The sequence below is a fragment of the Oncorhynchus kisutch genome, linkage group LG14 (genome assembly GCF_002021735.2).
Source record: "Oncorhynchus kisutch isolate 150728-3 linkage group LG14, Okis_V2, whole genome shotgun sequence".
Classification (NCBI taxonomy): Eukaryota; Metazoa; Chordata; class Actinopteri; order Salmoniformes; family Salmonidae; genus Oncorhynchus; species Oncorhynchus kisutch.
In genome coordinates, this window is record NC_034187.2 from 5,912,144 (window position 1) to 5,933,383 (window position 21,240).

Here is a 21,240-nt window from a genome sequence, read left to right on the forward strand (position 1 = left end):
CATTATTGGGTAGTAACCTGGTTCTCTCTGTCATTATTGGGTAGTGTAGATTGCTGAGAAATATATATATATATATATATAATCCATTTTAGAATAAGGCTGTAACGTAACAAAATGCTATGTTATGAATTTATTTGCAAATTATGGTGGAAAGTAAGTATTTGGTCACTTACAAACAAGCAAGATTTCTGGCTCTCACAGACCTGTAACTTCTTCTTTAAGAGGCTCCTCTGTCCTCCACTCGTTACCTGTATTAATGGCACCCGGATTTTTTTTTCCCTCATTTTGTCTGTCATAGTTGAAGTGTACCTACGATGAAAATTACAGGCCTCTCTCATCTTTTTAAGTGGGAGAACTTGCACAATTCGTGGCTGACTTAATACTTTTTTGCCCCACTGTATATTAAAAAAAACCCACTACCGGTCAAAAGTTTTAGAACACCTACTCATTCAAGGGATTCTTTATTTGTACTTCTTTTCCTACATTGTAACTATGAAATAACACATGGAATCATGTACCAAAAAAAAGTGTTAAACCGATCTAAGTATATTTTATATTCTTCAACTAGCCACCCTTCGCCTTGATGACAGCGTCGCACACTCTTGGCATTCTCTCAACCAGCCTCAGCTGGAATGCTTTTCGAACGGTCTTGAAGGTGTTCCCACATATGCTGAGCACTTTTTGGCTGCTTTTGTCCGGTGGCTAAGCGGACCAACAGGACGGAACATAGTCTGTTCATTGTCATGTCCTTTGTCCTCACTGGAACTTTCATGGCGGCGTGTCCATGTTCTGAGTCAGATTTTGTATTGTACTAGTCTCTCATACTTGTCTGTAACCATGTTCATAATGTTACTATTAGTTGAAAAATAAACCATTAAAAGACATCAGATCAGAGACGATTAGATTTATTTTTAAGTAACAATACAGAATATTAGAAAAATTAAGGGTCATGATAAACTTTTTTTGATAACTTCACTTTCAAGTACAATATGAGCCAGTTGGCAACTGAAAGACACGGTAAGAATCTGGTAGCAACAGTGTAGCACCTAGAAGACGGGGTCAGAAAAATAGAACACTGTTTGTTTATGCTTAAAGTATGTAACAGACTGTTATTAAGTAGTCAACTGCTTTACATAAAAGAGCTCCGTTTAATTGAGTTACATTTTGAGATTTTCCCTTTAAATAATGGCAGGCAATCTGGGGTGAAGTTTTCCCTAGGTACAGGTCAAGGATCAGTTTCCCCATCTCCCAATCCTAACCTTAACCATTAGTGTGGACTGGATGCTAAACTGACTAGAACAGCATCTAGGGGTAACTTCACCCTGGTCACACCACACCAGGTAGCCTCACTTCTCCCGCAGTGCCCTGGCCGTCTCGTCGAGGGCCTCGCGTGGCTCATTGGGGGGTGGGATCTTCAGATCTGTAGGCTCCACCCCCCACACCTCCGTGGCGTAGTCGGTGATGGTGCGGTCGCTAGAGAACTTCCCAGACGCAGCGATGTTCTTGATCACCATCTTGGTCCACTCCCTCGGGTTCTAAGGGGAAAAAAACATGATATATATATATATATATATATATATATATATATATATATATATATATAGAAATATAATGGCACTTTACTTTTACATTTTGGTCATTCAGCTATTTTTTAAATATATACACACACACACACACACACACACACACACACACACACACACACACACTTTTGTCTGAAAAGACTTGCAGTAGTGAGTGCAAACATGTTTATGGTAGCATGTAAACCCTGTGGGATTTGAACCTACAACTTTGGTACTGCTAACACCACTGTCTTACCTACTGTGCCACAAAGGACCACCTTAGCATGGTAATTGTGCCCAGACGTACCTTTTCTGTAGGATGATCCGTATCAGGCTCTACTGTAATCTAGTCACAAAGATGATCCGTATCAGGCTCTACTGTAATCTAGTCAGCAGGGTGTTCCGTATCAGGCTCTACTGTAATCAGGCTTCCGCAGCATACCACCCTGCATCCCACTGCTGGCTTGCCTCTGAAGCTAAGCAGGGTTGGTCCTGGTCAGTCCCTGGATGAGAGACCACATGCTGCTGGTCTAAAAAAAAATCCCCAATGCCCCAGGGCAGTGATTGGGGACATTGCCCTGTGTAGGGTGCTATTTTTCACATGGGATGTTCAAACGGTTGTGTGGACCCTCTGTGGTCACTAAAGATCCCATGGCACTTATCGTTAGAGTAGGGGTGTTAACCTCGGTGTCCTGGCTAAAGTCCCAATCTGGCCTTCATACCATCAAATCATCCCCAGCTTCTAACTGGCTCATTCATCTCCCCTGTAACTATTCCCCAGGTCGTTGCTGTAAATGAGAATGTGTTCTCAGTCAACTTACCACGCTATTAGCTAGAGGTACATGGGGAATAATGATGATTACCTGATATAGTTATTAACTAGAGGTACATGGGGGATAATGATGATTACCTGATATAGTCATTATTAACTAGAGGTACATGGGGAATAATGATGATTACCTGATATAGTTATTAACTAGAGGTACATGGGGAATAATGATGATTACCTGATATAGTTATTAACTAGAGGTACATGGGGAATAATGATGATTACCTGATATAGTTATTAACTAGAGGTACATGGGGAATAATGATGATTACCTGATATAGTTATTAACTAGAGGTACATGGGGAATAATGATGATTACCTGATATAGTTATTAACTAGAGGTACATGGGGGAATAATGATGATTACCTGATATAGTTATTAACTAGAGGTACATGGGGGAATAATGATTACATGATATAGTCATTATTAACTAGAGGTACATGGGGGAATAATGATTGCATGATATAGTCATTATTAACTAGAGGTACATGGGGGAATAATGATTACATGATAGTCATTATTAACTAGATGTACATGGGGGATAATGATGATTACCTGATATAGTCATTATTAACTAGAGGTACATGAGGGATAATGATGATTACCTGATATAGTCATTATTAACTAGAGGTACATGAGGGATAATGATGATTACCTGATATAGTTCGTTGACTTTCTCCTGGCACGTTATGTAGTCCTCATAGTCTGCAAACACCTTGAAGCTGAAGACAGACAGTCAATGCCAAGACTCAGGAAGGACCACATCAGCCAACAGTACTGTGGCCATAGAAATACAATTACTGGAATCAACATTCCCATTCAAATCAATGTTCTGCGATGGGGTGTTGCAGTCAAATTGACCCTTCTGGTATATCTATATCTATGTCTTCCATCCCAAAATGGCATCCAATTCCTTTTACAGTTGACTACTTTCAACCAGGGCCTGGTCAAAAGTAGTGCACTATATAGGGAATAGGGTGCCATAGGGCCTGGTCAAAAGTAGTGCACTATATAGGGAATAGGGTGCCATAGGGCCTGGTCAAAAGTAGTGCACTATATAGGGAATAGGGTGCCGTTCACAGCCACTACCTACCGGTCATGGTTGAAAAGCATATTGGTGACGTCTTTGAAGAGCTCTGGTTGTTTGGGACAGAAGAATCCACTGTTGATCTGATCAATGGCTTGCTTCAGTTCTGGAATCTTCTGGTAATACGTCATGGCATCGTAGCTTAGGAGGAGAGAACAGGAGGAGTAGCAACATTTCTCACAACAAGACATCATAGTCACATCTCTACATTACAAGTTTTACAAAAGAGCAACATCCCTTTCAACCAAAACTGGTAAATAATGTCTTCATGGATTACTTCCTCAGTAAATCACACGAGTCAAGATTCTTATTAAGCATCGCATAACTTTATGGCATGGTCGATGTGGCATGGTCGATGTGGCGCGGTCGATGTGGCGCGGTCGATGTGGCATTGCATAAAGTATGACCCTTAGATTAGTATTAGATATATTTTGGGGAAAAAAAAACTACCCTCTATGTCCCCCTGTGTGTGTGTGTGTTACCCCTGTACGTCCATCTGTGTGTGTGTGTTACCCCTGTACGTCCATCTGTGTGTGTGTATTACCCCTGTACGTCCATCTCTGCCACGTCCTCCACCCTCATGCCGAAGATGAACATGTTCTCCTCTCCAGCCTCCTCGGCCATCTCTACATTGGCTCCGTCCATGGTGCCGATGGTGAGCGCTCCGTTCAGCATGAACTTCATGTTGCCAGTGCCGGACGCCTCCGTGCCAGCTGTGGAGATCTGCTCAGACAGGTCCGTGGCTGGGATTACTGTAGGGGGGGATAGATTACAGTAAGCAGGGGGGGGAATAGATTACAGTAAGCGGGGGGGAAAAAATTGATTACAGTAGGGAGAAAATAGATGTAGAAAAACCGATCCATCTCTAATACAGGATACAGTTTATAGTGCACTACTTCTGACCAGGGCCGATTTACATTTACATTGCTTATGTTAGTCATTTAGCAGACTCTCTTATCCAGAGAGACTGGCAGTAGTGAGTCATTTAGCAGACTCTCTTATCCAGAGAGACTGGCAGTAGTGAGTCATTTAGCAGACTCTCTTATCCAGAGAGACTGGCAGTAGTGAGTCATTTAGCAGACTCTCTTATCCAGAGAGACTGGCAGTAGTGAGTCATTTAGCAGACTCTCTTATCCAGAGAGACTGGCAGTAGTGAGTCATTTAGCAGACTCTCTTATCCAGAGAGACTGGCAGTAGTGAGTCATTTAGCAGACTCTCTTATCCAGAGAGACTGGCAGTAGTGAGTCATTTAGCAGACTCTCTTATCCAGAGAGACTGGCAGTAGTGAGTCATTTAGCAGACTCTCTTATCCAGAGAGACTGGCAGTAGTGAGTCATTTAGCAGACTCTCTTATCCAGAGAGACTGGCAGTAGTGAGTCATTTAGCAGACTCTCTTATCCAGAGAGACTGGCAGTAGTGAGTCATTTAGCAGACTCTCTTATCCAGAGAGACTGGCAGTAGTGAGTCATTTAGCAGACTCTCTTATCCAGAGAGACTGGCAGTAGTGAGTCATTTAGCAGACTCTCTTATCCAGAGAGACTGGCAGTAGTGAGTCATTTAGCAGACTCTCTTATCCATAGAGACTGGCAGTAGTGAGTCATTTAGCAGACTCTTATCCAGATAAACCTAATTGTTCCTGTAAGTCTAAGTTCATTGCTCAAGGGCACAGACACTTTTTTTTTTTACCTAGCCGGCTTGGGGATTCAAACCAGCGACCTTTCGGTTATTGGCCCAATGTTCTTAACCGCTAGGCTACCTGGCACATTTGGGACACCCGTTTAGTGCTACCCGTATCTAATAGAGTAACATGTAACTGCCAAAATAAAGGAAACACTTGAGTAAATGAAGGACACAAAGTATACTGAAAGCAGGTGCTTCCACACAGGTGTAGTTCCTGGGCCAATTAAACAATTAACATCCCATCATGCTTAGGGTCACATAAAAATGTTGGGCAGGCCATTATTTTGGCTACGCCCCCCACAGGATGACAATTCCCTCATCCACAGGGCACGAGTGGTCACAATGGTTTCATGAGCATGAAAACGATGTAAAACATATGCCATGGCCGTCTCAGTCACCAGATCTCAACCAATTGAATTGGGAGATTCTGGAGCGACGCCTGAGACAGCGTTTTCCACCATCATTAACACACAACAACCCAAAAAAACAAAACACAGAATTATGTCATTTCTCGTGGAAGAATGTTGTCGCATCCCTCCAATAGAGTTCCAGACATTTGTAGAATCTACGCCGAGGTGCATTGAAGCTGTTCTGACACACGGTGACCCAAAAACCCTTTTTAAGACACTTTATATGTTGACGGTTTCCTTTATTTTGGCAGTTACCTGGACATCACTAATACTCCCACAAGGATAATGGTGATGCTTTTCCCCTGAAGAGGTAAGTATTATGTTGGCAGCATCATGTTATGGGTATGCTAGTCACTGGCAGGGACTGGGGACTTTGTCAAGATCAAAATAAATATGAAAAAAAAAAGAGCAAAGCCCATGACTTTCACTAGCGACTGTAGATATAGACAGTATCTTTCTCAGCCAGAGAGACTCTGTAGTTCTCCAGATAGACAGTACCTTTCTCAGCCAGAGAGACTGTAGTTCTCCAGGTAGAGACAGTATCTTTCTCAGCCAGAGAGACTCTGTAGTTCTCCAGATATAGACAGTATCTTTCTCAGCCAGAGAGACTCTGTAGTTCTCCAGATAGACAGTATCTTTCTCAGCCAGAGAGACTCTGTAGTTCTCCAGATAGACAGTACCTTTCTCAGCCAGAGAGACTCTGTAGTTCTCCAGATAGACAGTACCTTTCTCAGCCAGAGAGACTCTGTAGTTCTCCAGGTAGAGACAGTACCTTTCTCAGCCAGAGAGACTCTGTAGTTCTCCAGGTAGAGACAGTACCTTTCTCAGCCAGAGAGACTCTGTAGTTCTCCAGGTAGAGACAGTACCTTTCTCAGCCAGAGAGACTCTGTAGTTCTCCAGGTAGAGACAGTACCTTTCTCAGCCAGAGAGACTCTGTAGTTCTCCAGGTAGAGACAGTACCTTTCTCAGCCAGAGAGACTCTGTAGTTCTCCAGGTAGAGACAGTAACTTTCTCAGCCAGAGAGACTCTGTAGTTCTCCAGGTAGAGACAGTACCTTTCTCAGCCAGAGAGACTCTGTAGTTCTCCAGGTAGAGACAGTACCTTTCTCAGCCAGAGAGACTCTGTAGTTCTCCAGGTAGAGACAGTAACTTTCTCAGCCAGAGAGACTCTGTAGTTCTCCAGGTAGAGACAGTACCTTTCTCAGCCAGAGAGACTCTGTAGTTCTCCAGGTAGAGACAGTATCTTTCTCAGCCAGAGAGACTCTGTAGTTCTCCAGATATAGACAGTATCTTTCTCAGCCAGAGAGACTCTGTAGTTCTCCAGATAGAGACAGTATCTTTCTCAGCCAGAGAGACTCTGTAGTTCTCCAGATAGAGACAGTATCTTTCTCAGCCAGAGAGACTCTGTAGTTCTCCAGGTAGAGACAGTACCTTTCTCAGCCAGAGAGACTCTGTAGTTCTCCAGATAGATGACCTTCAGCTTGCTGCCCACCACAGGATCTTTGTTGACCACCTCTCCCACAGCCGTGATCAGCTTGATGATCATCTTGGCCATGTGGTACCCCGGCGCAGCCTGTAGAGGGAGACAAAGGATCCTTCTCAAATGTCGCTTTCCTCCATTCATGGGGTTGCATAAAAAAAAAGGGTACCATTTTCCCCTATATTTAGTGCACTACTTTTAACCAGGGCCCCTAGGGGGTCATAGTGCCTTTGACCGGGGTAGGGTAGTAGGTGCCAGGCGCACCGGTTTGTATCAAGAACTGCAACGCCACTGGGTTTGTCACTACTTTTTTTTACCAGGGGCCCCTAGGGGTCATGATAGTGCACTACTTTTTACCAGGGGCCCCCTAAAGTGTCAATTAATTTCACTAGGGTGTCCCCTCTCCTCACTTCCTTCTCAAAATACATCTGAAGTAGAAGAGCCACAGTTCCTCCCCGTCGAGCGTTTTCCTCCAATAGATTATGAAAACGAGGGGAGAGGGTGTAAGGAATACATGAATGACACAGGGAGAATCTCAATTGCATTTCCTTGATTCCTCGTGTCCTCTTTCCTCCTCCTCAAAACCCCATTGGATGAGAAAGTCAGGAGGTCATTCTCTCTTTTCCGATATTGAGAGAAAGAGTTGAAGGTAGTTCGTTACGTACCTTGCCACCAATGATCACAGTCCGGGGAACAAAAGGTGCTTTTGGGTTCTTCCTGATGCCTTTAAAAATAATAAAATATTGGATCAGATTTTAAACAATAAGGTGTTACTTAACATAACCCTTTATAAAAAGGGACAGATCATATATAACCAAGGGTCACCATAAGGCAGGGAGGCGAGGATCCCAAAGGTCACCCTATACACACACACACACACGACGTACGGTTGTACATGGTGACGATGTGAAGGCAGTTGAGGAGCTGGCGCTTGTACTCGTGAATCCTCTTGACGTGAACATCAAACATGGAGGACGGGTTGATTTCCACCATGTACTCTTTCTCCAGGTACTGGGAAAACTTCTCCTTGTTATCCTGGGCACAGAAAGACATGACTTGATACACATGGCATTCTATTCCCTTGTAGTGAATGTACTCCTTCTGACCAGGGGGCCCCTAACACTTCTGACCAGGGGGCCCCATAATACTTCTGACCAGGGCCCCATAATACTTCTGACCAGGGCCCCATAATACTTCTGACCAGGGCCCCATAATACTTCTGACCAGGGCCCCATAATACTTCTGACCAGGGCCCCATAATACTTCTGACCAGGGGCCCATAATACTTCTGACCAGGGGCCCATAATACTTCTGACCAGGGGCCCATAATACTTCTGACCATGGCCCAATAATACTTCTGACCATGGCCCATAGGGCTCGCCACAAGCAGTCAATGGGGTAGAGTAGTACTTTAAGTAAAAAATACTTTAAGTAGTTTTTTGGGGCATCTGTACTTTACTACTTATATTTTTCACTACTTTCCAAAAGAAAATGTGGTACTTTTTACTCCGTTAATTTCCTGACACCCAAAAGTACTCGTTACATTTTGAATGCTTAGCAGGACAGGAAAATGGTCCAATTTAGTCACTTATCAAGAGAACATCCCTGGTCATCCCTACTGCCTCTGATATAGCAGACTCACTAAACACAAATGCTTTGTTTGTAAATGATGTCTGAGTGTTGGAGTGTGCCCCTGGCTATCTGTAAATGATGTCTGAGTGTGACCCTGGCTACAGTGCCTTGCGAAAGTATTCGGACCCCTTGAACTTTGCGACCTTTTGCCACATTTCAGGCTTCAAACATAAAGATATAAAACTGTATTTTTTTGTGAAGAATCAACAACAAGTGGGACACAATCATGAAGTGGAACGACATTTATTGGATATTTCAAACTTTTTAACAAATCAAAAACTGAAAAATTGGGCGTGCAAAATTATTCAGCCCCTTTAAGTTAATACTTTGTAGCGCCACCTTTTGCTGCGATTACAGCTGTAAGTCGCTTGGGGTATGTCTCTATCAGTTTTGCACATCGAGAGACTGACATTTTTTCCCATTCCTCCTTGCAAAACAGCTCGAGCTCAGTGAGGTTGGATGGAGAGCATTTGTGAACAGCAGTTTTCAGTTCTTTCCACAGATTCTCGATTGGATTCAGGTCTGGACTTTGACTTGGCCATTCTAACACCTGGATATGTTTATTTTTGAACCATTCCATTGTAGATTTTGCTTTATGTTTTGGATCATTGTCTTGTTGGAAGACAAATCTCCGTCCCAGTCTCAGGTCTTTTGCAGACTCCATCAGGTTCTTCCAGAATGGTCCTGTATTTGGCTCCATCCATCTTCCCATCAATTTTAAACATCTTCCCTGTCCCTGCTGAAGAAAAGCAGGCCCAAACCATGATGCTGCCACCACCATGTTTTACAGTGGGGATGGTGTGGTCAGGGTGATGAGCTGTGTTGCTTTTACGCCAAACATAACATTTTGCATTGTTGCCAAAAAGTTCAATTTTGGTTTCATCTGACCAGAGCACCTTCTTCCACATGTTTGGTGTGTCTCCCAGGTGGCTTGTGGCAAACTTTAAACGACACTTTTTATGGATATCTTTAAGAAATGGCTTTCTTCTTGCCACTCTTCCATAAAGGCCAGATTTGTGCAATATACGACTGATTGTTGTCCTATGGACAGAGTCTCCCACCTCAGCTGTAGATCTCTGCAGTTCATCCAGAGTGATCATGGGCCTCTTGGCTGCATCTCTGATCAGTCTTCTCCTTGTATGAGCTGAAAGTTTAGAGGGACGGCCAGGTCTTGGTAGATTTTCAGTGGTCTGATACTCCTTCCATTTCAATATTATCGCTTGCACAGTGCTCCTTGGGATGTTTAAAGCTTGGGAAATCTTTTTGTATCAAAATACGGCTTTAAACTTCTTCACAACAGTATCTCGGACCTGCCTGGTGTGTTCCTTGTTCCTTCATGATGCTCTCTGCGCTTTTAACGGACCTCTGAGACTATCACAGTGCAGGTGCATTTATACGGAGACTTGATTACACACAGGTGGATTGTATTTATCATTATTAGTCATTTAGGTCAACATTGGATCATTCAGAGATCCTCACTGAACTTCTGGAGAGAGTTTGCTGCACTGAAAGTAAAGGGGCTGAATAATTTTACACGCCCAATATTTCAGTTTTTGATTTGTTAAAAAAGTTTGAAATATCCAATAAATGTTGTTCCACTTCATGATTGTGTCCCACTTGTTGATTCTTCACAAAAAAATACAGTTTTATATCTTTATGTTTGAAGCCTGAAATGTGGCAAAAGGTCGCAAAGTTCAAGGGGGCCGAATACTTTCGCAAGGCACTATCTGTAAATGATGTCTGAGTGTTGGAGTGTGACCCCTGGCTATCTGTAAATGATGTCTGAGTGTTGGAGTGTGACCCCTGGCTATCTGTAAATGATGTCTGAGTGTTGGAGTGTGACCCCTGGCTATCTGTAAATGATGTCTGAGTGTTGGAGTGTGACCCCTGGCTATCTGTAAATGATGTGTGAGTGTGACCCTGGCTATCCGTAAATGATGTCTGAGTGTTGGAGTGTGACCCTGGCTATCTGTAAATGATGTCTGAGTGTTGGAGTGTGTCCCTGGCTATCTGTAAATGATGTCTGAGTGTTGGAGTGTGTCCCTGGCTATCTGTAAATGATGTCTGAGTGTTGGAGTGTGACCCTGGCTATCTGTAAATGATGTCTGAGTGTTGGAGTGTGCCCCTGGCTATCTGTAAATGATGTCTGAGTGTTGGAGTGTGCCCCTGGCTATCCGTAAATTATGTCTGAGTGTTGGAGTGTGTCCCTGGCTATCTGTAAATGATGTCTGAGTGTTGGAGTGTGTCCCTGGCTATCTGTAAATGATGTCTGAGTGTTGGTAGTGTGCCCCTGGCTATCTGTAAATGATGTCTGAGTGTTGGTAGTGTGCCCCTGGCTATCTGTAAATGATGTCTGAGTGTTGGTAGTGTGCCCCTGGCTATCTGTAAATGGTGTCTGAGTGTTGGAGTGTGACCCTGGCTATCTGTAAATGATGTCTGAGTGTTGGAGTGTGCCCCTGGCTATCTGTAAATGATGTCTGAGTGTTGGAGTGTGCCCCTGGCTATCTGTAAATGATGTCTGAGTGTTGGAGTGTGCCCCTGGCTATCTGTAAATGATGTCTGAGTGTTGGAGTGTGCCCCTGGCTATCTGTAAATGATGTCTGAGTGTTGGAGTGTGCCCCTGGCTATCTGTAAATGATGTCTGAGTGTTGGAGTGTGCCCCTGGCTATCTGTAGATGATGTCTGAGTGTTGGAGTGTGCCCCTGGCTATCTGTAAATGATGTCTGAGTGATGGAGTGTGCCCCTGGCTATCTGTAAATGATGTCTGAGTGTTGGAGTGTGCCCCTGGCTATCTGTAATGATGTCTGAGTGTTGGAGTGTGCCCCTGGCTATCTGTAAATGATGTCTGAGTGTTGGAGTGTGCCCCTGGCTATCTGTAATGATGTCTGAGTGTTGGAGTGTGCCCCTGGCTATCTGTAAATGATGTCTGAGTGTTGGAGTGTGACCCCTGGCTATCCGTAAATTTAAAAAACCAAAAAAGGAAATTGTGCCGTCTGGTTTTCTTAATATATATATATATATATATATATAAAAATATTTAAAAAAAGTTTTAAAATCAAATAATTTCACTTGTACTTTTTCTTAAGTATATTTTTGCAAATACATTTACTTTTGATACTTAAGAATATTTAAAACCAAAAACGTTCTTTTTTTTTTTACTCAAGTTGGATTTTACTGTCTTTAACTTGAGTTATTTTCCACTGAGGTATCTTTACTACAGTATGACATGCTACTTGTACCACCGCAGGAAGTAGAACACCGAGGTTCCATTTTGGGGCGTAACCCTGTTGAACCAATGGGATCAGTTGGAAAGGATGATCTTATGAAATTGTAACATCAGCAACAAGCCCCAACACGTGTACCTAGGAACAAAACCCAATGATATATGGTCAACTTATTGTCTATGCCGAGTCTGCATGGAATTATATATGGTCAACTTCCTGTCTGCGCAGAGTTAGCATGGCATTAGGAGTTCCACACTGACGTGTACTCAGTGTATTTATTCAGTTGGTTGGATTGTTTGCTTGGCTGGGACATTGTTTTTATCCATGGGGGGGGGGGGGGGGGGGGGGGGTCATTTTCTGCCAATATTACTATTGGGAAATGGCATGGTTCTTCAGAACAGTAAATAAACAGAGTAGAACTCACAAATATGCCCCATGATCCATTATAGGCCATGCATGTTGACTGTTGTTAATGAAGGGGTGGGGAGACTTTAGACACATCTCTAATGAAGGGGTGGGGAGACTTTAGACACATCTCTAATGAAGGGGTGGGGAGACTTTAGACACATCTCTAATGAAGGGGTGGGGAGACTTTAGACACATCTCTAATGAAGGGGTGGGGAGACTTTAGACACATCTCTAATGAAGGGGTGGGGAGACTTTAGACACATCTCTAATGAAGGGGTGGGGAGACTTTAGACACATCTCTAATGAAGGGGTGGGGAGACTTTAGACACATCTCTAATGAAGGGGTGGGGAGACTTTAGACACATCTCTAATGAAGGGGTGGGGAGACTTTAGACACATCTCTAATGAAGGGGTGGGGAGACTTTAGACACATCTCTAATGAAGGGGTGGGGAGACTTTAGACACATCTCTAATGAAGGGGTGGGGAGACTTTAGACACATCTCTAATGAAGGGGTGGGGAGACTTTAGACACATCTCTAATGAAGGGGTGGGGAGACTTTAGACACATCTCTAATGAAGGGGTGGGGAGACTTTAGACACATCTCTAATGAAGGGGTGGGGAGACTTTAGACACATCTCTAATGAAGGGGTGGGGAGACTTTAGACACATCTCTAATGAAGGGGTGGGGAGACTTTAGACACATCTCTAATGAAGGGGTGGGGAGACTTTAGACACATCTCTAATGAAGGGGTGGGGAGACTTTAGACACATCTCTAATGAAGGGGTGGGGAGACTTTAGACACATCTCTAATGAAGGGGTGGGGAGACTTTAGACACATCTCTAATGAAGGGGTGGGGAGACTTTAGACACATCTCTAATGAAGGGGTGGGGAGACTTTAGACACATCTCTAATGAAGGGGTGGGGAGACTTTAGACACATCTCTAATGAAGGGGTGGGGAGACTTTAGACACATCTCTAATGAAGGGGTGGGGAGACTTTAGACACATCTCTAATGAAGGGGTGGGGAGACTTTAGACACATCTCTAATGAAGGGGTGGGGAGACTTTAGACACATCTCTAATGAAGGGGTGGGGAGACTTTAGACACATCTCTAATGAAGGGGTGGGGAGACTTTAGACACATCTCTAATGAAGGGGTGGGGAGACTTTAGACACATCTCTAATGAAGGGGTGGGGAGACTTTAGACACATCTCTAATGAAGGGGTGGGGAGACTTTAGACACATCTCTAATGAAGGGGTGGGGAGACTTTAGACACATCTCTAATGAAGGGGTGGGGAGACTTTAGACACATCTCTAATGAAGGGGTGGGGAGACTTTAGACACATCTCTAATGAAGGGGTGGGGAGACTTTAGACACATCTCTAATGAAGGGGTGGGGAGACTTTAGACACATCTCTAATGAAGGGGTGGGGAGACTTTAGACACATCTCTAATGAAGGGGTGGGGAGACTTTAGACACATCTCTAATGAAGGGGTGGGGAGACTTTAGACACATCTCTAATGAAGGGGTGGGGAGACTTTAGACACATCTCTAATGAAGGGGTGGGGAGACTTTAGACACATCTCTAATGAAGGGGTGGGGAGACTTTAGACACATCTCTAATGAAGGGGTGGGGAGACTTTAGACACATCTCTAATGAAGGGGTGGGGAGACTTTAGACACATCTCTAATGAAGGGGTGGGGAGACTTTAGACACATCTCTAATGAAGGGGTGGGGAGACTTTAGACACATCTCTAATGAAGGGGTGGGGAGACTTTAGACACATCTCTAATGAAGGGGTGGGGAGACTTTAGACACATCTCTAATGAAGGGGTGGGGAGACTTTAGACACATCTCTAATGAAGGGGTGGGGAGACTTTAGACACATCTCTAATGAAGGGGTGGGGAGACTTTAGACACATCTCTAATGAAGGGGTGGGGAGACTTTAGACACATCTCTAATGAAGGGGTGGGGAGACTTTAGACACATCTCTAATGAAGGGGTGGGGAGACTTTAGACACATCTCTAATGAAGGGGTGGGGAGACTTTAGACACATCTCTAATGAAGGGGTGGGGAGACTTTAGACACATCTCTAATGAAGGGGTGGGGAGACTTTAGACACATCTCTAATGAAGGGGTGGGGAGACTTTAGACACATCTCTAATGAAGGGGTGGGGAGACTTTAGACACATCTCTAATGAAGGGGTGGGGAGACTTTAGACACATCTCTAATGAAGGGGTGGGGAGACTTTAGACACATCTCTAATGAAGGGGTGGGGAGACTTTAGACACATCTCTAATGAAGGGGTGGGGAGACTTTAGACACATCTCTAATGAAGGGGTGGGGAGACTTTAGACACATCTCTAATGAAGGGGTGGGGAGACTTTAGACACATCTCTAATGAAGGGGTGGGGAGACTTTAGACACATCTCTAATGAAGGGGTGGGGAGACTTTAGACACATCTCTAATGAAGGGGTGGGGAGACTTTAGACACATCTCTAATGAAGGGGTGGGGAGACTTTAGACACATCTCTAATGAAGGGGTGGGGAGACTTTAGACACATCTCTAATGAAGGGTGGGGAGACTTTAGACACATCTCTAATGAAGGGGTGGGGAGACTTTAGACACATCTCTAATGAAGGGGTGGGGAGACTTTAGACACATCTCTAATGAAGGGGTGGGGAGACTTTAGACACATCTCTAATGAAGGGGTGGGGAGACTTTAGACACATCTCTAATGAAGGGGTGGGGAGACTTTAGACACATCTCTAATGAAGGGGTGGGAGACTTTACCTGCTTGACTTTAGACACATCTCTAATGAAGGGGTGGGGAGACTTTACCTGCTTGACTTTAGACACATCTCTAATGAAGGGGTGGGGAGACTTTACCTGCTTGACTTTAGACACATCTCTAATGAAGGGGTGGGGAGACTTTACCTGCTTGACTTTAGACACATCTCTAATGAAGGGGTGGGGAGACTTTACCTGCTTGACTTTAGACACATCTCTAATGAAGGGGTGGGGAGACTTTACCTGCTTGACTTTAGACACATCTCTAATGAAGGGGTGGGGAGACTACCTGCTTGACTTTAGACACATCTCTAATGAAGGTATCATCGTCTACCAGCTCATTGAGCTTCTGTAACTGGCTGAGGTCCTTCACATATTCCTCCCCAATGGCCTAGAAACAGGTAGACAAAGTACATGAAGGTGACATAGCAGATTAACAAAGAAAATTGCATTCAAAAGATACAGGAATATCAAAAGAGATAAAAACGGACATATCAAAGATGCCAATCAAACCTCAGCAATGAGCTCAGCCAATCCCGGGTTACAGAGGAGGAGCCAGCGTCTAGGAGTGATGCCATTGGTCTTGTTCTGGAACTTCTCCGGTTCTAATTCGCTGAAGTCTCGGAACCTTTCAGAACAAAAAAAGAAATATATTTTAGATTCTAGAAGGACGCTACTAGAAGACGGTAGAATCGTGTTCAATAAGGCCCACCGTAGCAAAAACAGTTGTTCAGAAAGGTTACATTTACAAAAATATATATTTATTTAAACTAGGCAAGTCAGTTAAGAACAAATTCTTATTTACAATGACGGCCTAGGAACGGTGGGTTAACTGCCTTGTTCAGGGGCAGAACGACAGAATTTAACTTTATCAGCTCATGGATTCGATCTAACCACTAGGCTACCTGCCGCCCCTACACTCTAACCACTAGGCTACCTGCCGCCCCTACACTCTAACCACTAGGCTACCTGCTGCCCCTGGTTTCAGACAGTTGGGAGTTTCTCTTACACAACCTAGAGAAGCCCCATCGTACACATCTGAGAGAAAGCTGTTACTATCAGGGAGAATACAGTAGAGATGAACCATCTTACACGTCAGTCTTGATGATGTTGGAGTGTATCTCAGCGACTCCGTTGACGGCGTGAGATCCCACAATGCACAGGTGAGCCATGTTGACCCTCTTTCCCCCGTCCTCCTCGATCAGAGACATCCTGCGTATCCGATCCATGTCCTCTGGGAAGAGAGCTGAAATCTCCTGAAGCAACACCAGAAACACACTTGTCAGCTGGTCCCAATCCGCTCCATATCCCTCCTAAAAACCACATGATTCTGCCAATCTGAACAGTCCGGTTATTGAGACAGTACAAGCAGCATGTCTATGGGTGAATTAGGGCCAAGAGGAGGGGTAGGGAGCTGATGGGGACCGGATGAGTGTCCATGAGTCTTGTAAGGGGGGATACATTTCAAGTCATTCAGTATCAATGTATTCATATGCTTAGCAGGGAGCACAGCCCAGTCTATAGTGGTACATCAGAATACCACCCACTGAACCCAGTCTATATAGTGGTACAACAGAATACCACCCACTGAACCCAGTCTATATAGTGGTACATCAGAATACCACCCACTGAACCCAGTCTATATAGTGGTACATCAGAATACCACCCACTGAACCCAGTCTATATAGTGGTACATCAGAATACCACCCACTGAACCCAGTCTATATAGTGGTACATCAGAATACCACCCACTGAACCCAGTCTATATAGTGGTACATCAGAATACCACCCACTGAACCCAGTCTATATAGTGGTACATCAGAATACCACCCACTGAACCCAGTCTATATAGTGGTACATCAGAATACGACCCACTGAACCCAGTCTATAGTGGTACATCAGAATACGACCCACTGAACCCAGTCTATAGTGGTACATCAGAATACCACCCACTGAACCCAGTCTATATAGTGGTACATCAGAATACGACCCACTGAACCCAGTCTATAGTGGTACATCAGAATACGACCCACTGAACCCAGTCTATACAGTACGTACGTCCAGGTGTCCCTGGTTGATCCTGTAGATGATCTGGAGGTGTCTGGGTAGCAGGGTCTCCAGCAGTCCAATGGGCCAGCGCTCCAGAGCCTCGGGAAGCACCGTGTGATTGGTGTACGCAAAGGTCCGCTTGGTGATGGCCCACGCCTGATAGGAAAGAGCAATGGTTGTAATAGCGCAGAACACACTGAATGACGTAGCCTGGTCACTTTAAATCATGTTTACATACTGCTTTACTCATCTCATAGGTCTATTCTGATATATTTTAGTCAACGCCACTACAACATTGCTCATCCAAATATTTATTTATTTCTTAATTCCATTACTTTTAGATGTGTATAGTTAGATACTACTGCACTGTTGGAGCTGGGAACACAAGCATTTAGTTAGATACTACTGCACTGTTGGAGCTGGGAACACAAGCATTTAGTTAGATACTACTGCACTGTTGGAGCTGGGAACACAAGCATTTAGTTAGATACTACTGCACTGTTGGAGCTGGGAACACAAGCATTTAGTTAGATACTACTGCACTGTTGGAGCTGGGAACACAAGCATTAGATATTACTGCACTGTTGGAGCTGGGAACACAAGCATTTAGTTAGATACTACTGCACTGTTGGAGCTGGGAACACAAGCATTTAGTTAGATACTACTGCACTGTTGGAGCTGGGAACACAAGCATTAGATACTACTGCACTGTTGGAGCTGGGAACACAAGCATTTAGTTAGATACTACTGCACTGTTGGAGCTGGGAACACAAGCATTAGATATTACTGCACTGTTGGAGCTGGGAACACAAGCATTTAGTTAGATACTACTGCACTGTTGGAGCTGGGAACACAAGCATTTAGTTAGATACTACTGCACTGTTGGAGCTGGGAACACAAGCATTTAGTTAGATACTACTGCACTGTTGGAGCTGGGAACACAAGCATTTAGTTAGATACTACTGCACTGTTGGAGCTGGGAACACAAGCATTTAGTTAGATACTACTGCACTGTTGGAGCTGGGAACACAAGCATTTAGTTAGATACTACTGCACTGTTGGAGCTGGGAACACAAGCATTTAGTTAGATACTACTGCACTGTTGGAGCTGGGAACACAAGCATTAGATATTACTGCACTGTTGGAGCTGGGAACACAAGCATTTAGTTAGATACTACTGCACTGTTGGAGCTGGGAACACAAGCATTTAGTTAGATACTACTGCACTGTTGGAGCTGGGAACACAAGCATTAGATACTACTGCACTGTTGGAGCTGGGAACACAAGCATTTAGTTAGATACTACTGCACTGTTGGAGCTGGGAACACAAGCATTAGATATTACTGCACTGTTGGAGCTGGGAACACAAGCATTTAGTTAGATACTACTGCACTGTTGGAGCTGGGAACACAAGCATTTAGTTAGATACTACTGCACTGTTGGAGCTGGGAACACAAGCATTTAGTTAGATACTACTGCACTGTTGGAGCTGGGAACACAAGCATTTAGTTAGATACTACTGCACTGTTGGAGCTGGGAACACAAGCATTTAGTTAGATACTACTGCACTGTTGGAGCTGGGAACACAAGCATTTAGTTAGATACTACTGCACTGTTGGAGCTGGGAACACAAGCATTTAGTTAGATACTACTGCACTGTTGGAGCTGGGAACACAAGCATTTAGTTAGATACTACTGCACTGTTGGAGCTGGGAACACAAGCATTTAGTTAGATACTACTGCACTGTTGGAGCTGGGAACACAAGCATTTAGTTAGATACTACTGCACTGTTGGAGCTGGGAACACAAGCATTTAGTTAGATACTACTGCACTGTTGGAGCTGGGAACACAAGCATTTAGTTAGATACTACTGCACTGTTGGAGCTGGGAACACAAGCATTTAGTTAGATACTACTGCACTGTTGGAGCTGGGAACACAAGCATTTAGTTAGATACTACTGCACTGTTGGAGCTGGGAACACAAGCATTTAGTTAGATACTACTGCACTGTTGGAGCTGGGAACACAAGCATTTAGTTAGATACTACTGCACTGTTGGAGCTGGGAACACAAGCATTTAGTTAGATACTACTGCACTGTTGGAGCTGGGAACACAAGCATTTAGTTAGATACTACTGCACTGTTGGAGCTGGGAACACAAGCATTTAGTTAGATACTACTGCACTGTTGGAGCTAGGAACACAAGCATTTCTCTACACCCGCAATAACATCTGCTAAATATGTGTATGTGACCAATAACATTTGATGGCCCCAGATCTGTTTTGTGCTCTATAGCCAACTTCTGTGGATATACCAGGCTACGACAGACGAGGCACTTGTTCTATGACATAAAGGTGCTTCAAGGTGCTGCATGGCTTTAGGGTTCAAGGTGCTGTGCTGCATGGCTTTAGGGTTCAAGGTGCTGTGCTGCATGGCTTTAGGTTTCTAGGTGCTGTGCTGCATGGCTTTAGGGTTCAAGGTGCTGCATGGCTTTTCACTCATCTACCCAACACACCACACACAGACTTATTATGCAAGTTTAGACAAAGTTCGTGTTTTTATTTTCATACAATAAATAAATCAGTTTCATCCTCTCCCTCTCTTAAAACGCACCGTGTCCCAGTCGAGTTTCTCAATGTCCACAAAGACCCTCATGAGCTCTGGGATGGCCATGGCAGGATGAGTGTCATTCAGCTGGATGGCCACCTGTCAACACCAAAAAAAGAACAACCAACTGTATGTTGTTGTTGTTTGGATTCAGTGGAGTCGTGATAAATCAATAAGTAACCTACTTTCTCTGGGAAGCTGTCGAAGGAGACCGGGCCGGAGGAGCCCTTCTTGGAGTTCTTGAAGCGTCGCATGATGTCCTGGAGGGTAGCAGCCACCACAAAGTACTCCTGCTTCAGCCGCAACTCCTTCCCTTCAAAGAACTACAACAAATCAAATAATTTATTTGTCACATACACATGGTTAGCAGATGTTAATGGTCACATGGTTAGCAGATGTTAGTGCGAGTGTAGCGAAATGCTTGTGCTTCTAGTTCCGACAATGCAGTAATTACCAACAAGTAATCTAGCTAACAATTCCACAACTACTACCTTATAGACACAAGTGTAAGGGGATAAAGAATATGTACATAAAGATATATGAATGAGTGATGGTAGAGTGGCATAGGCAAGATACAGTAGATGGTATTGAGTGCAGTATATACATATGAGATGAGTAATGTGGAGGAATCAAAGTGTGCGTGCCGAAATGGTACCCTATACGTTATAGTGCACTACTGTTGACCAGGACCTATAGGGTAGTGCACTACAATAGACAAGGGCTCATAGGGTAGTACACTACTTTAGACCAGGGCCTATCGGGAAACATCCACAAATACGAGGGGGAAGTCAAGAGGTGCCAAGTGAGAATTTAAAAACACACACACACAGTTGGTAGAGCATGGTGGTTGCAACATCAGGGTTGGGGGATCAATTCCCAGGAGGGGACCAGTGTGTGAAAAATCATTGAATATGTATGCACTCAATATTGTAAGTCGCTCTGGGTAAGAACGTCTGCTAAACGACGCGAAAGAGAGCCGGAGGGAGACAAAATGGACTAACATCTAAGTGGTCAATGTACCAATCTAGAACTTACGTTATCGTTGGGGTAAAGCACACGAGAAATATTCTCCGCCAGATTCCTGTCCAGAACAGCTTGGATGTAATCTCCAACATTGACTGAGGAGACATAGAATGACACATAGAAGTGATTTAACAGGGACCTTAATGGGAGAGGACATAGAAGTGATTTTTATTTATTTTACCTTTATTTAGGCAAGTCAGTGAAAGTCAGTGAAAATAAGAATTTGTTCTTAAATGATGGCCTTGGAAAGGTGGGTTAACTGCCTTGTTCAGGGGCAGAACGATAGATTTGTACCTTGTCAGCTCGGGGATTTGAACTTGCGACCTTTTGGTTACTAGTCCAACACTCTAACCACTAGGCTACCCTACCTTAAATGGGAGAGCACATAGAAGTGATTTAACAGGGACCTTAATGGGAGAAGACTCGTAGATTTCTGTTTCTCAGGAG

General features: G+C 44.0%; 1 protein-coding gene across 2 annotated transcripts in view; it reads right to left on the reverse strand.

Moving 5' to 3' along the window:
• Positions 1–889: 889 nt before the first annotated feature.
• The window catches only part of LOC109904348 (glycogen phosphorylase, liver form), a 31,861-nt gene continuing 11,510 nt past the window's right edge, over positions 890–21,240 (reverse strand). The window contains exons 7-21 of one of the 2 annotated variants that reach the window (XM_031787714.1): positions 20,806–20,888; positions 19,956–20,093; positions 19,777–19,869; positions 17,173–17,319; positions 16,207–16,370; positions 15,628–15,742; positions 15,404–15,505; positions 7,936–8,083; positions 7,714–7,772; positions 7,000–7,141; positions 4,024–4,231; positions 3,486–3,620; positions 3,048–3,114; positions 1,351–1,535; positions 890–1,046 (exon numbers count right to left, since the gene is read on the reverse strand). In XM_031787714.1, the coding sequence (XP_031643574.1) occupies positions 941–1,046; positions 1,351–1,535; positions 3,048–3,114; positions 3,486–3,620; positions 4,024–4,231; positions 7,000–7,141; positions 7,714–7,772; positions 7,936–8,083; positions 15,404–15,505; positions 15,628–15,742; positions 16,207–16,370; positions 17,173–17,319; positions 19,777–19,869; positions 19,956–20,093; positions 20,806–20,888 (1,892 nt within the window). In that variant the 3' untranslated portion in view covers positions 890–940. Of the gene's footprint in view, positions 1,536–3,047; positions 3,115–3,485; positions 3,621–4,023; positions 4,232–6,999; positions 7,142–7,713; positions 7,773–7,935; positions 8,084–15,403; positions 15,506–15,627; positions 15,743–16,206; positions 16,371–17,172; positions 17,320–19,776; positions 19,870–19,955; positions 20,094–20,805; positions 20,889–21,240 lie in introns of both variants that reach the window. The other variant, XM_031787715.1, reaches the window with a different exon arrangement.